This window comes from Bufo bufo, chromosome 8, assembly GCF_905171765.1.
Source record: "Bufo bufo chromosome 8, aBufBuf1.1, whole genome shotgun sequence".
Lineage (NCBI taxonomy): Eukaryota > Metazoa > Chordata > Amphibia > Anura > Bufonidae > Bufo > Bufo bufo.
Window position 1 is genome coordinate 112825598 of NC_053396.1, and position 16250 is coordinate 112841847.

Here is a 16250-nt window from a genome sequence, read left to right on the forward strand (position 1 = left end):
TGTAAACTGGAGACTGTATGTAAACTAATAGTATACATTACATAACCCTGACAGCCTGCACAGTCACATGTGGGCACAGCCCTGGCATCCAATACATATCACAGAGAGCTATACTGTGCATTATAGCTTATACTGCACAGTATAGCTCTCTGTGATATGTATTGGATGACAGGCTGTGCCCACATGTGACTGTGCAGGCTGTCAGGGTTATGTAGTGTATATTAGTGTACATACAGTCTTATAATTTATAGGACTGTATGTAAATAATATACACTACATAACCCTGACAGCCTGCACAGTCACATGTGGGCACAGCCTGGCTTCTCCTTCTTACCCCCAGTATTTGCGGCTCCTCAAGTCCTCTCAGGGCTGTTTACATCGGGTCGGGCTCTGCTTCCGGTCTGCGGCCTGGGCCCGGCATATTGAATCTGGAGGTGAAGCGGCGGGAGCCTGAGGCCACTTGCAGGAAGAGAGGGGCGGCTGCCCACACACAGGACAGCCAGCCAGGCCGGGCCAGGAGGATCACGGGCTGCCGCTCACAGCGACAGCAGGTGGTCGGAGGGAGCAGTGCCGCTCCCACGGAGGCTGGCCGGCCTGCTCAGCTCCACCCACCGGCCACCACTACATCAGAGCTTTCGGATTCGGCTCGCCGGCCGCCAAAAAAGTGCAGGCATATCTTAAAGCGGCCCCAGGGCCGGCGGCCTACCGGGAAATTTCCCGGTATCCCGGTAGGCCAGTCCGGCCCTGATTGGGCACATGGCCTGAGCTTGCCTTTTACGCCTTGAAGGTGCTGGCCTGCCCTGCAGCCAGTGTATTGTCCAAACGTGTGTTCAGCACAGCAGGGGGCGTTATCACAGACAAGCGCAGCCACCTGTCCACAGCCAATGTGGACAAACTCATGTCCATTAAAATGAACCAGGCATGGATCCCACAGGACTTGTCCGTACCTTGTGCAGAATAGACAAGTATTCCGGCCGCACCCAGCCATTGTTATACTCCAGCGCACTTTCTCTTTGTTTTCTTTTTTATATTTCCCAATGTTTTGGGGTCTTCCCAAATTTATTAAAAATAAAAAAAATATAAAATAATATATAAAAATAGTGTTTGCTACCGCCTCCATCATCGCTTCCACATTGCATTAATTAATATTGATATAGGTTAACCCTTTTGCAATAGTCCTCTGGGGTACTGCACCCTTAAGAAGCATCCATCAACAGCACGTTTATCAATACTTACCTTTTTATGAGACAAATATTAATGATATTCTTCAATAAAGATGATAGTATGATCATTGGTTATTACATGTGAATTAAAACACTCTTGAAATCTACTTCCAAATAAAATATTAGTACATTGCAACATATAAAAGGTGCGCTCATACAGGCTGTATTCGTGGTAGTGTTTCCATAGCAGTATGTTTACCAGACTATGCTGAGATTTATTAATATCATAGTAGGATTTAGCTTAACAGCCTTAAACGGACCATACACATTAAGTGTTTGTTGGCTAAACCACCAATATTGACGGGATTTGCTGACCATCTAATTTAATACATTTTCCTCAAGGGCAGACGTCAGAGGAGATAAAGATTGGGCATGTTGGATTTCAACTGCCCAATCCTTTTGTTCTCAGGGAGCTAAGCCACTGCCTGAGGGGTCTGGAGCGACTTCTTCCCCTCTTCCTACTGTGAACATGCATGGTCATCCACCTGTATGCGGGGAATAGCAGGCATAGCATTCATTTTCTCCAAAGAGAATCTGCAATAGGAAAACAATATGGAAAACGTGTATATCTGGGTTTTTTACTGTCTGGAAGAGGACAGGACAAGGATTTTTGTTAGATTATGACCTAAAGTCTAGGATTACATCAGTTAGAGTAGAGCATTTTTCTTAATCAAGAAAAAAACTTTTTGCTAGAAGTGACACATTTTTTCCTTTTCTTTAGGATTAATTAGAACGAGGAAAGTTAATGCTTATTAGCACTGTGCCTAGCTCACAATGAATTTCTATGAGAGTTAAATTATTTATATCTGACAACTCGGTTTTGATTTCTACCTACTACTTTACAAGTCTAAGGTTTTGATGATTGAAGACTGTAATTAAACAAAATGATTGTCATCCGTAATCCCATTTTAAGTGTGTTCTGGCAAGCTACACAGTAAGTTATCCATCAAATGGGTTTGGATCAAAACATTCTAAATTTGAATCTTTACTTTACTTACAATAAGTTAAAATCGATTTGCAAAAGCTAATTTAGACAAGCAGATAATCGTTCAGGTGAGAGGTGACAACATGAGTCTCCTACCAACACAACACCAATGATAACGACAAGCAGTTACATGCAAGGAGTATCATGTACAAGTTCATTCATATTCAAGCGTATATTCGCTTAAACAATGATTGTTGACTGTGTTCAGACAGGTGTAGTCATCGTGCCATTCATCAGTGAAAGGTCACACCATGCACATTACATTACCAATATTCCATAACCACAAGCGATCATTTCCTTCTTTGTATTCACATCCACGATCTCTGGTGGTGCAGAGTTTTATCAGAATTCACACAACCAAATCTTAGCATTTTGGGCAGTTTTTAAAGTAGCTATATGCTGGTTATTGCTGTAATTCTGTAAAACAGAATATGTACTAAAAAGATTGAACAGTGACTGATGGTCACATGGCTGCAGCAGTCACATGCTTTGTATGGACCCTCCACTGCTGCAGTTTGTAAACAAGCAGCAGAAGGACTGGATTGTTAGTGCAGAGAACAGCGCTGGAGAAAGAGGTGAGTATCATGTTTTATTTATTTTTATTTCAGGCCATTTGGAGCCTAATATCTTGGACAACACCTTTAAGTCATGCACTTTATGACATTACAATACAGTGTCGCCCATTCATCTGGAACATGAGGCCGCCTGCATTTTCTTTCTGCAATAAAAGCTGACATTTTACCCATTTGTTGGCCGCCAAAATATTTTTTTTTCAGCAAGAATACCAAAAACAACATAATATACGGTAATTGGTGTACAATGTAAAGTATTCAGAAAGTACAATGTTCACTTTTTCATATTTGTGTTGTGGCCTTGTGCTAAAACAAAAAAGAAACAATTCAGTTTTTTCACCATCATCCTGCACTCAATATCCCATAATGAGAAAGTGAAAACAAATCGAAATCTTTGCATATTTATTGAAAAGGAAAAACTTAAATATTGCATTTACATAATTTCAGACCCTTTATTCAGTAATCAGTTGAAGAACCTTTGACAGTGATTATAGCCTCCAGTCTTCTTGGGTATGATGCCACAAGGTTTACACACCTGGATTTGGGGATTTCCTGCCATTTGTCTCTGCAGATCCTCTCAAGCTTTGTTAAGTTGGATGGGGACCATCAGTGGAAAGCTATTTTCATGTCTCTCCAGCAATGTTTGATTGGGATCTAGTCAGGACCCTGGCTGGGCCACTCTAGGGCATTCATAGAATTATCACTAAGCCACTCATTGTCTGGGTAGAAGGTGAATCTTTGGCCCAGTCTGAGATCCGGAAATATCTTTGTATTTTGCTTCATCCATTTTCCCTCAACCCTGACCAGTCTCCTTAGTTTGGTGGGGTGACCAACTCGAATCCTGCTTATTACAAACTTCTCCCATGTAAGAATTATGGAGGCCATTGTGCTCTTTGGAATTTTCAATGTAGTAGATATTTTTTGTACCCTCCTCACAGATCTGTGCCTCCTCACAATCCTGTCTCTCAGTTTTACGGGCAGTCCTTTCCTCCTTGTGGCTTGTTTTTTGCTCTGATGTGCATTGTCAGCTGTGAGACCTTATATAGACAGGGCTGTATCTTTCCAAATCATGTCCAATCAACTGAATTTACCACAGGTGGACTCCAATCAAGGTGTAGCGACATCTCAAAGATTGTCAAGAGAAATGGGAGGACCCCAGAGCTAAATTTGAAGCCTGATAGGTCTTAATACTTATGTCCATGCAAAATTTAAGTTTTTACTTTTCAATAAATTTGCAAACAAATTCTATAATTCTGTTTTCACATTATCATGATGGTGTATTGAGTGCAGATTGATGGGGGGAACTTGAATATATATATATATATATATATATATATATATATTTTTTTTAGCAAAAGGCTGCAACTTAACAAAATGGGTCTGAAGACTTTCCGAAAGCATTGTACAAGCAATGTTGTAAACTCTGCTACACAGGAAAGGTTTTACTTCAATGGGTTGTCGTATGAAAAATATTTTACATACTTTTTTCAAGCCAGCACCTGAATCTCAATATTTTTGTAATTACATATAATACAAAATGTAGTATAGCCACTGAGTTATTCATTAAAAATGTATCTGTATGGCTCCACCTGTTGTTTGTTCTTTTCCTTATTTCTTTATCTACCACAGAGACATCACTGAGGTGGACCCACATGTTCAGTTCCATCCTTCAAGTGCCATCAGCTAGATCTTCTTTCAGAAGCTGGGACAGTCACAGGGAGAGAGCTGCAGCAGACAGAAGCACTTCCTGAGAAAGGACATGCCTCCTGAGCTACTTGCCTAAAATGGATTCAGCAAAGCAACTAGATCAATAAATGGGGGATCTCTGGATTCATGTGAGGTAGAGGGCTGGTTTTACCCATGTTAGCAAAAGATTGTCTTTTTCTATATGTCTAATTTTCATGTTTTACATTAATCATTGGATAACCACTTTAAATAATCTGAGCCCAGTATACCTCCTGTATGTATCATAATATTGTCTCTGTGCACATGACCTAATTTTGTGAATTATGCTAATGATGGGAATGTCGGCATCTCTTTTGGTAAATAATATAGTTCAGTGAGCTGTGATTTTGGTTGATCAGCATAGCTAGCGGTGCTATAAGCCTGGTATTTGTTGAGGCAACTGGGAGCAAAATAAAAGTTAATGGAGACAGAACGCTGCTGAAAATGCATATTATAATTCATAAATGAAAGACTTGAAAGTTACACAACCCAGCGTTCAAGAGCACTATGCAGCTTAAGGCTACATGCACACGGCCGTATGTGTTTTGTGGTCCGCAAATTGCAGATCCACAAAAAAAAACTGGATGACGTTCCGTATGGCATCCGTTTTTTTTTTCTTGCGGATCCATTGTAATAATGCCTATCCTTGTCCGCAAACAGGACAAGGATAGGCACTATTTTTTTTGCAGGGCAACGGAACGGACATACTGATGCAGACAGCACACGGTGTGCTGTCCGTGTTTTTTGCGGACCCATTGAAATGAATGGGTCTGCATCCTATCCGCAAAAAAACCCGGAATGGACACGGAAACAAACAACGTTCATGTGCATGTAGCCTAATTCTGTATATACTTCAAATGACTCCTTGCTTTAGAACTTCTTAATTTGGCTCAAGATAAATTAATCAACTTTCCAACCTTTTACCTCTTTCACTTGAATAAAATTGAATAATGCAATATCATTAGCCAATTTTCATACAAGTTTAAATTAAGAATTTCTCTTGCAGTTATATATTTATCTAATCTTTCATTTACCTTTCTTTTTTATCCCATTCTTGTCCCCTCCCGAAGATTTGTTAAATCTTCTATGTATCCTTCATATTTTCCTGCAAGTGATGCTAAACTCAGAGGAGCAGATATACAACAAGTGACAAATGACATATTTTTCGTCTTCATTGCTGTAAACATGTAAGTGCTCATTTGATGCTTGAGTTATTTTACTGTGCTCTGGGGCTGCACTTTTAATTTTATTTCCAAATGAGTTCAGTTCATCCTTCAATGAGCTCTTCTTTAGTTAAGGCAAAACTTTCTAGTGCTCGGTATTGCTGTGATTGAAAGGAATTGGAGTTTATTCATGAATCAGATGCTACAGCTTGAGATGCTAGTGTATAATACAGAAAACTAAATGTTGCAGAGCCGAGTTTGTCTCATCTTGAAATTGCAAAATGTTATCTGGAGTTTTAAAATGTTACTGTCATTTCAGTTTATTTGTAATGTGGTGTAAGGAAGGACAGGTGTGTTAAACATTTTTGTAATATACTTCATTAGGGAAACCTGTTTCTTTGTACTAGAAAACAGGGTGTAAAGATAAGAATCTTCTTAACAGAGCTGTAACAGAGCATTGCTAAGGAGAGTTAAGCTACTTCCACACCAGCGTTTTTGCTGGATTTGTCATGGATCACCAAAAACGCTTCCATCATAATAATACAACCGTCCGCATTTGTTCTGAGCGGATCCGGTTGTATTATCTCTATAAGTCCTTTTTCTTTTGTGTCTGAGAAAAAGGATCCACCACCATTGACTTACATAGTGTGCCATGACGGATCCGTCTTGCTTGCAGCGTAATTTTGTTCGCGATGGTCACACAGCCAAACGGAACGGAATGCATTCTGGTGGATTGAACTTCGTTCAATTCAGTTTTGTCCCCATTGACAATGAATGGGGACAAAATGGAAGCTTTTTGCCCCGATATTGAGATCCTATGATGGATCTCAAAAGCGGAAAGGGAAAGCACAGATGTGAAAGTAGCCTAAGTCTTCAGTCTTTAGTGATCTACTGAGCACTGAATATGCCTGTGTACAGAGGCTTAAAGTCTGCCTATTGTCACTACCCCAGTTCTTGACTATGTACTTGTGCCCTATCACGGTCCAGTACCCTGCCTATCTGACTTGTTACACACAGACGTCTTCAGCACTCAGTAGAACTGAAGACAGACTCTTATTACCAAAGCTTACTTAGAGCTTTGCTAGGAAGACTCTTTATACACTGTCCCTGTTTTCTAGTACAAAGAAACATCTTTTCCTAATAAAGTCCTGTATGTTATAAAAAAAATTAACATCACTGTCCCTGAACAATATTAAAAATGAACTGAAACAACATCTAAACTTTGAATGTGATTTCTGATGTATAGCCAAAAGCCAAAAAATGTCTGTAAGATCTTTTAAGTGTTGTGCCTTTCTCACAGTCATTCATTTGTATATGTCCTGATGAAGGAGCTGTTGTGCTCTGAGAGCTTGCAAACTGTATTTTTGTTGTTGTTAGCCAATAAAGGCATCAAATCTATAACACTTTTGTCTTTTTTAACACAAAAGTATGAGGAATCTGATTGGTTGCTATGGGCAGCTAAGCCAGTTCTACTTTACACCAGTTTGATAAATGACCCCCTAAGTTCCCAAAAATTGTTACATTGCTGCAACAAGATACATAGATGTTGGCCATTTAAAATCATTCCTGGATAACCTAAATCAGATACCATTGGTGTTATCTTGAAAACCATATAGCTTCGGTTTTAGGATTTTATATTTATCTAGCTACTATTTAGCCTTGCTCCTTATAAAGTCTTAATCTTGTATTGGTGTCATTTGGTTACTCTGGTCCCCTGAAGAACTGGTTTTCTACAGAAGTCAGGGAAACACGTTGGAACATCCAGAAGAAAGTTTTGGAGGAATAATGCAGAGGTGAGTGAAAGTTTAGCCACAGAGTGGTGGGATCACCCCTTTCAGGGTGGATGCTCTGCCTGTAGGCAGGGGAAATTTAGGGGCAGTTTAGGAACAGGGAGAGCTGTTCCTGACATCAACCCTGACCTCCGCTACAGTGTATGCACCCGGCACTAACTGTGTCCATCAAGTGATCTCACTCAATTGGGAGCTACACCTGAATCTGATTATGGCTTAACACAGTTAACATCACTATGTGATTTCTGATAAAGTTATCGGATTACGCTATTTGGGAAAGCTAGAATACTGCACTAAAAGACAACTTCAGAGACTCAGAACTATCTGGTCCATCTTCTATTAGCTAGAGAAGGCATCCTCAAACTACGGCCCTCCAGCTGTTGTAAAACTACAACTCCCACAATGCCCTGCTGTAGGCTGATACCTGTAGGCTGTTCGGGCATGCTGGGAGTTGTCGTTTTGCAACAGCTGGAGGGCCGCAGTTTGAGGATGCATGAGCTAGAGCAACTAAAAACAACATTTCTATCTTTAGAGGACCTTGCCCATCTAAGCATTGAACTGAAAGCCCATTGCCTCATTTTCTATAGTGATACTGCAGGGTAATCAAAGACGTGCTGCTGGATTACCTGTCAGATCACAACTGATTGCTGGGGGGTCCCAGCAACGGGAATCACTTGCCAATAGGTTTGGATTTTAATTTCTATGGGAGTGTAATTATTGGCTGACAGACACTTCTACAACCACTTACTTTTGGGAAGAAATAGTTTTAGAGACTTTTAAATTGTTGTAGTGCATATGAGATAATCAATGAGATCAACTGACAAAATTCTTATTTCTCAAAGTGTGTGTCTAAGTTGAATAAAAATACGGGCAGTCCTTAAGTGGTCTAAAATAATAAAAGAATGCATACCTAGCCCTTTTCTCCCCTGTTATTCCAGCGCTGCACTCCTATCATCCCCACCGCTGACATCATCTTTCTCAGCAGTACATGGGATTTCACAGATGAGACCAGTAAGGCAGTGGTGACCTGCGTGCATGGAACATCACCGCTTGCACTCAGGAAAACAAACAACAGGTCATCACAGAAAGTAGCTTGTATTTATTTTGGGCAACCCCTTTACATTTTAACCTTGTATTTCTACAATCCAAGCAGCATTATTTATTTTCAGTCTTGCTTTGGCATCACAGATAAGGAATATGTAATTATCACTTATCTTTTCTGTAGCAGTGTAAATCCAACTTCTAAAAGGTTACCCAATGATATATTGCTTTTTTAAATCCCCTTATGACAATTGTGTCGAAGCAGGAAGGGTACGGCAGTGATGGCTTTGGCACAGTAGGCCAACATCTCATTCTATCCTCACTCTAATGGCCAGGATTGAAGACCCGTCACTGATATTTAACCCTTTGGATGCTATGGCATCTAATTGGCTAGACACAGGGATGGGGCTTCATCTCTCATCCCATCAGCATTCCTGCAGGGCACTTATAAGTAGCCATGACAGTCAATGACATAACAATAGCTCCTAGGTCTGCCATAGATGTGGGCCTAATAATTTTCCCTCTAATTATACTGTATGACAAATATGCATATAGTATTGCAGATATGCTAAAGGAATATTAAATGATCACATGATCAAGTTCCATATTGCGGCTAAAAAATAGCATTTAAAAAGACCATCAAATAAAAAGGAAAAATAACTGAAAAAAAAAACTTTTTCCTCCATAAAATTCATTTATTATGGGAAAATTATACAGTATTTCATTACACCAAATCTGGCCAAACCCCAAACTTTACATGTTTATCCTGGAGGGGGATGCTATAAAAAAAATAGTGCAAGAATTATTGTTTTTGTTCCCCCTATCTTTCAAATTTTTTTTTGAAAGTAACTAAAAAATTATATGTATCCTAAACAGTACCAATGGAAAGTACAACTTATCCTGCAAAACACAAGCCCTCATCAAGTCACATAGTTTGAAAAATAACAAAATAACATATTATTTATACCACAGAGGCCGAGACTGCAGCAGAAGAGTAAGCAGTAGGAGCCAGAAACCTTTCTTGGTTTTTGAGGTGTCTACTCCACTGCACTCCACTGCAGCTCGTGCTTTGCACTTAGATGCCTGGTAATGCAGGTTGTGCTCAGGTTTAGAACGTTTATGCCTCGCTTCAGGCTCTGATTGCACAGCGTGCAAACCACTGAGGAGTCATGTCTTGTCGTCAGCACATCTGAAGAACTGCCACGCCAGGGAACTCATTGGAGCTGGCTTTGGTGTGCTCGGTCCCTTGGTGCGGTGGGCAGTAGCAGTTGTACTGTCTAGGGGACGGCCGCTCCGCTTTTGCACTGGTGCCTTTGTGCGACCACCGCCTCTTCCTCCAAACTGCACACGTCACTCGCATGACCTTGATTCCAAGTGGAGTCTAGTACCTCATCATCCTCCACATCTTCATCCACCCAGTCTTCACCCCTGCCCTCCTTGTCAGTCTTCAGAAAGCCACAGCAGTTGGCATCTGTGTTTTGTCATCATCCGAGACGTGCTGCGGTGGTCCTCCCATGTACTCATCCTGAAACATAAGTGGTTGGGCATCGGCTTCTGGGGCAGGGCTATGTGGATGGCCCTGGGAAACCCTGCTAGCAGAGTCATCAAAAAGCAGAAGAGACTGCTGCATGACTTGGGGCTCAGACTACTTGGCTGATTTGCAAGGGGGTGAGGTGAAAGACTGATGGCCATGGGCTGCAGGTGCCAACTCTGATCTTTCAGCAGGGGACTGGGTGGGAGACAATGTGAAGGAACTGGAGGCACTGTCAGCCACTCATTCTACTATCGCCTGTACTTGTTCTGGCCTCACCATTTGTAGTGCGGCATTTGGGTCTACCAAATAACGCTGCAGGTTCTGTTGATTACTCGCATCTGAGGGAGGTGTTTCACTTGTGCATGTAGCTACGACAGATCGACCATGTCCTCTCCACGACCAGGGCCACGTCCCTTATTTGACGCTCTCCTCATTCTTTGCGTTCACCCACCAAACTAACAGATGGTTTATGTCAGGTGACAATTTAACCGCCAATAGTCAACAATTAAGTTCACTGACAGTAAGGCTGTGCTGGTGTCATAAAGAGAAAAAATTTCTTGAGGTCACACAACATGGTGTCATAAAAACCCAATTAAATCAAAATAGATCCCAATAATAAATCAGACAACTCAGAAATAATAAATAATAATACTTTTATTAAGTACTAATATATATTGGAAATATAAGGCCACAGTGTTTTATGTAATCCGTTTAAATTAATCAAACTCTATCATCGTAATTTACCAACCAATTATATTAAACCATCACAATCATATAATTAACGAAAAACAAATAGTCCGCTTACACAAGTGACTATTAATCCCCATACAAACACCATGACACACTTTTATTTATTTATTTTTTAAAGAAAAGGGGTGGGGGGGATAGGGAGATTCTTGATGTCTTCAGCCGCAACTGCGCAAGCATTAACTGCTACTCTTTTTTTATAGGTACCTCGAGCAGGACTGTTAGAGTGATCTCCAATCAAAATCTTCTTCACCTGCATGAGGACCCTACAGACTGCACCAACAAGCATCTGTTACTCAGGTAAGTACATTAATTTGTACCTATATTGCACATGCAAGATTAGGGTTCATGACACCATGTCCCCCCTTCTTGCATCCGCAACAAGGTTTGATCAGTGTGACAGGAAAATTTAATACAATTACTTCACGGTCACAAAAAATTTGAATTTTTCAGCCAACAATGTAACAGCATTATTTAACAGTTTTATTAAACTGTCAGAAATGCAGCGCAGGCCACAAATGTACTATTTAACACAAAGTGTGCTTTTTTTCTACCAACAATGTAACAGCAGTATTTGACGGTTTTATTGGACTGTCAGAAATGCAGCGCAGGCCGCAAATGTACTATCTAGCACAAAAAGGGTGTTTTTTTCAAACAACAATATAACAGCAATATTTAAAGGTTTTATTGGACTGTCAGAAATGCAGCGCAGGCCGCAAATGTACTATCTAGCACAAAAATTGTGTTTTTTTCAAACAACAATATAACAGCAGTATTTAATGGTTTTATTGGACTGTCAGAAATGCAGCGCACACCGCAAATGTAATGTCTAGCACAAAAAGTGTGCTTTTTTCTACCAACAATGTACCAGCAGTTTTTAACGGTTTTATTATACTGTCAAAAATGCAGCGCAGGCCACAAATGTACTATCTTGCACAAAAAGGGTGTAATGTCTAGCACAAAAAGTGTGCTTTTTTCTACCAACAATATAACAGCAGTATTTATCAGTTTTATTGGACTGTCAGAAATGCAGCGCAGGTTGCAAATGTACTATCTAGCACAAAAAGTGAGTTTTTTTCAAATGACAATGTAACAGCAGAATTTAACGGTTTTATTGGACTGTCAGAAATGCAGAGCAGGCCGCAAATGTCCCAGTTATATTCACTGATTATATTTCACTAGATTTGCAGATTTGCAGCCCTGGCCTGATTTTTTTCACCCACAGTGAAACAGATGGATTTACTGATTTTATTTCACTATCTGATTTGCAGTGCAGGTCGCAAAGGTAATTTATGGAAAAATAAAGATGATTTTTTCACCCACAGTGAAAAAGATGGATTTACTGATTATATTTCACTATTACAAATGCAGTGCAGGGCGCAAATGTACTTTTTAGCAAAAATAAATAAAATTTGTCCCCCCAGAATCTAATAGATGGATTTACTGAACTGATTACACTCACATATGCAGCACAGGGGTACTTTACATAAAAAAATATTTTAATATGTCACCCCCTGCATCCCTGAATTCACAGACGGATTACCGATATTATTTTCCCTTCCCCTGGCACATATGCAGTGCAGGTGCACTTAAAAAATGGGTATATGTTGCCCACTGAACTAAAAGACCAGGATTAAATTATTGTCCCTGGCACATATGCAGTGCTGGTGGACTGCACTTACACAAAATGGCGCTGCTGGGGGCATAGAGTATGAGCCGAGGAGAGGCATGCTTGGGCTATGCTGGAGGGCGGGCTTGCGCACTCAATGGGGGTGTTCCTGGGCGCCTTTGAACAAAAATAATGCCCCTCTGGGCACCTTACTAGATCATTTGCATAAGGAATGAAGTGGATTTTTTTTTTTATAGAAACCAAGCAGCAAGGAAATAAAAGCACATCTGGAAGGGAGGTAGTAAGTACTGCAAGACAATAGTTTTAGTTTAATGGTGATGATTCTGGTGACAGATTCCCTTTAATAAATTCAGTCAGTTCAGAGTGTAGTACAAACTAAGAGTAGTTACAGCAGCTTAGAACTGGACAGTAAGTCTACGTCTAAATAGTGATGAGCGGGAGGTGCCATATTCGATTTTGCGATATTTCGCGAATATTCGATTGAATATTCGTGTTATGTTCGTCGAAATCGAATATTCATAATTATTCCATTTATCGTGAATAATATGCGATTTAATTAATCGCGTATTGCGATTTTTCTTTTGACAGTATAAGGCAACGTTCCTATGACTAATTGACTATGGCTAGGCTAATATGTGTATTTTACGAATATTCTTAATATTGCTCTAACTTCGTCTTTTAGAATATTCGTAATATTGCTCTAACTTCGTCTTTTAGAATATTAAGAATATTCGTAAAATACACATAGATTGTAATTTAGCTAATATAGTGCTATAATCCTTTTTTTTTTTTCTCAATTTTTTTTTGCCTGTTCTGAACTTCAGTTTTGGAAAATATGTACACTATTAAAAAAAATTACTATAGCAGTATATTAGCTAAATTACAATCTATATGTGTATTTTACGAATATTCTTAATATTGCTCTAACTTCGTTTTTTAGAATATTCGTAATATTGCTCTAACTTCGTCTTTTAGAATATTACGAATATTCTAAAAGACGAAGTTAGAGTAATATTAAGAATATTCGTAAAATACACATATAGATTGTAATTTAGCTAATATACTGCTATAGTAATTTTTTGAATAGTGTACATATTTTCCAAAACTGAAGTTCAGAAGAGGCAAAAAAAATTTGACAAAAAAAAGGATTATTGCACTATATTAGCTAAATTACAATCTATGTGTATTTTACGAATATTCTTAATATTGTTCTAACTTCGTCTTTTAGAATATTCGTAATATTCTAAAAGACGAAGTTAGAGCAATATTACGAATATTCTAAATGACGAAGTTAGAGCAATAATATTCCACTTTGGCATACTGCTCCCCGACAAGCGTCCCCGTCGTGTGGGTTAGAATATACCATCGGATCTGAGGTTTTACGATCTCAGGGAAAACTCAGATCCGATAATATTTTCTAACCCACAGGCGTTCCCATGGTGACGGGGACGCTTGTCGGGGAGGTGTATGCTGAAGTTGATTAAATAACGATTTTGTCATGCGCTCGGGCACATGTATTAACCATTATGATTTTTCTGTTGTAATATTCGTGAACTCGAATATTATAACCAAGATTATTGGTTTAGATTAGAATAGGACGAATATTCTAAAATCGAATATACAGCAATATATTATTTATTTAGAATATTCGTCATATTTGGTCCATCTGAAAACGTGATTCCTTCCAGCTTCAATTCAGTTGCTTGTGGGCCAATGGCTCACTGACCCACAAGCAAGAAGCAGGGAGGAATCATATATTTTCAGATGGAAAAAAAAAAAAAAGAATATTCGATTTCGCGAATATATGGAACTATATTCGAAATATTCGCGAAATCTCGAAGTTGCGATATTCGAGATAAAAATTTGTTATTCGAATATTCGCGCTCAACACTACGTCTAAATATAAAGCAAGCCTAATGAAGGTTAGAGCTGAGTCTGGCCTATGGACTTCGCAAGCACAAGTGACCAAGAGTAACTTTCCAAGTTCCTAGACACAGCTGGTTGACCAAGGCGCCAAGTTGTCCTTATTCACTAGAAGCCTTTCGGGATATAGTGAACCTGAATACTTCAGGAGAGCATCCTGCAAATAATGTTGCAGAGAGTTTGCCTGTCACGAGGAAGAAACACCCTTATTGGATAGCTCAAGTATCACGGTCGGCGTGACTATCACATACGTGACACAGAGGGAGGGAACGAGGAAGGCCCTGCCCAAGTGAGAGGGAAGGTGGTGACCCCTGACTCACCTTGCGGCTGGCACCTGGCTGCCCTGACGTCCCTAGACGGGTTCCTCACCCGTATGCCGATCACGTGCCTAAAGCCCTGGCTTTCCCTGAGCTGAGCCCTAGATAGTGAACAGGGCGGTGGGAACACTAGTCCGCACCACTAGCTCTAAGGGAAAACACCAAGGGGAGGACAGACAACACGGACTCAACATATAATCCCAGGTGGGCGACAACAGGAGACAACAATAAGCCCAACAGGGATCCGGAGGGTAGCACTCTGGAACGACAACCAGGATTCACAACTCCAGTGGGTCAGTATAGATGTCCAGGCAGGAAGCTCTATAACTGGCAACTAGAGAAGTGTGAGGGGAGAATATAAGGAGGTTGGGAGTGGCAGACAAGAAACAGCTGAGGAGGAGAAGCTACGGATCCCTGAGTGAGACAAAAAGGATAGCAAGGCAAACACAGAAAACAATCACTAAGAAACAACGTGATCTTTAGATATAGAGCGCGCAGCCACCCGCTGCGACTTCCTGACCCCGGGTATAACGGAGTCAGACGTGGCTCTTGATACCCTCGTGACAGTACCCCCCCTTTCACGAGGGGCCTCCGGACACTCAGGACCAGGTCTCTCCGGATGAGAGGCATGGAAAGCCTGAATTAACCTGTTGGCGTTTACCTCTGACGCTGGAACCCACATTCTTTCCTCGGGACCGTAACCCCTCCAATGCACCAGATACTGAAATGAGCGGCGGACCCGACGAGAATCAACAATTCTGGCTATTTGAAACTCCAGATTACCAGCCACAATAACAGGAGGAGGTGGCAGCGGCGATGGTTCTAGAGGTGGAACATACTTCTTGAGTAACGATTTATGGAAGACGTTATGGATCTTAAAAGTCTGAGGTAGCTCCAGGCGAAAAGCCACAGGGTTAATGACGGCTACTATTTTATAGGGACCAATGAACCTAGGGCCCAGTTTCCAAGAAGGAACCTTCAACTTAATATTCCTAGTAGACAACCACACATAGTCATTCACTCCTAGGTCCGGACCTGGCGACCGTTTCTTATCGGCCATGCATTTATATTTACCACTCATCTTTTTCAAGTTAACTTGCACCTTCTGCCATACCGATGAAAGAGATGAAGAAAACCTTTCCTCTTCGGGAACCCCAGAAGACCCCCCTCTTTGAAAGTACAAAATTGGGGATGAAAACCGTATGCACCAAGGAATGGTGACTTGCCAGTGGACTCCTGATAATGATTATTTATGGCAAACTCAGCTAACGGTAAATATGATGACCACAACTCTAGGTTTTCAGACACAAAACACCTTAAATATGTTTCTAGGTTTTGGTTGGTACGCTCAGTCTGTCCATTCGACTGAGGATGGAAAGCTGAGGAAAAGGACAAGTGAACCCCCAAACGGGAACAAAAAGCTTTCCAAAACTTAGAAATAAACTGGGTTCCCCGATCCGAAACCACATCGGAAGGGACCCCGTGAAGCTTCACGATTTCACTGATAAACACCTGAGCAAGAGTTTTAGCATTAGGAAGTGCGGGTAGCGCAATAAAGTGTACCATTTTGCTAAACCTGTCTACTACTACCAAGATAACT

General features: G+C 40.6%; 1 protein-coding gene across 1 annotated transcript in view; it reads left to right on the top strand.

Moving 5' to 3' along the window:
- Nucleotides 1–2692: 2692 nt before the first annotated feature.
- Nucleotides 2693–16250, top strand: part of LOC120978084 — a gene marked incomplete at its 3' end in the record, with an annotated part of 37188 nt that continues 23630 nt past the window's right edge. Inside the window, 3 exon segments of the mRNA XM_040406319.1 lie at nt 2693–2783; nt 10984–11080; nt 12052–12065. Of these exon segments, the coding sequence (XP_040262253.1) occupies nt 2693–2783; nt 10984–11080; nt 12052–12065 (202 nt within the window).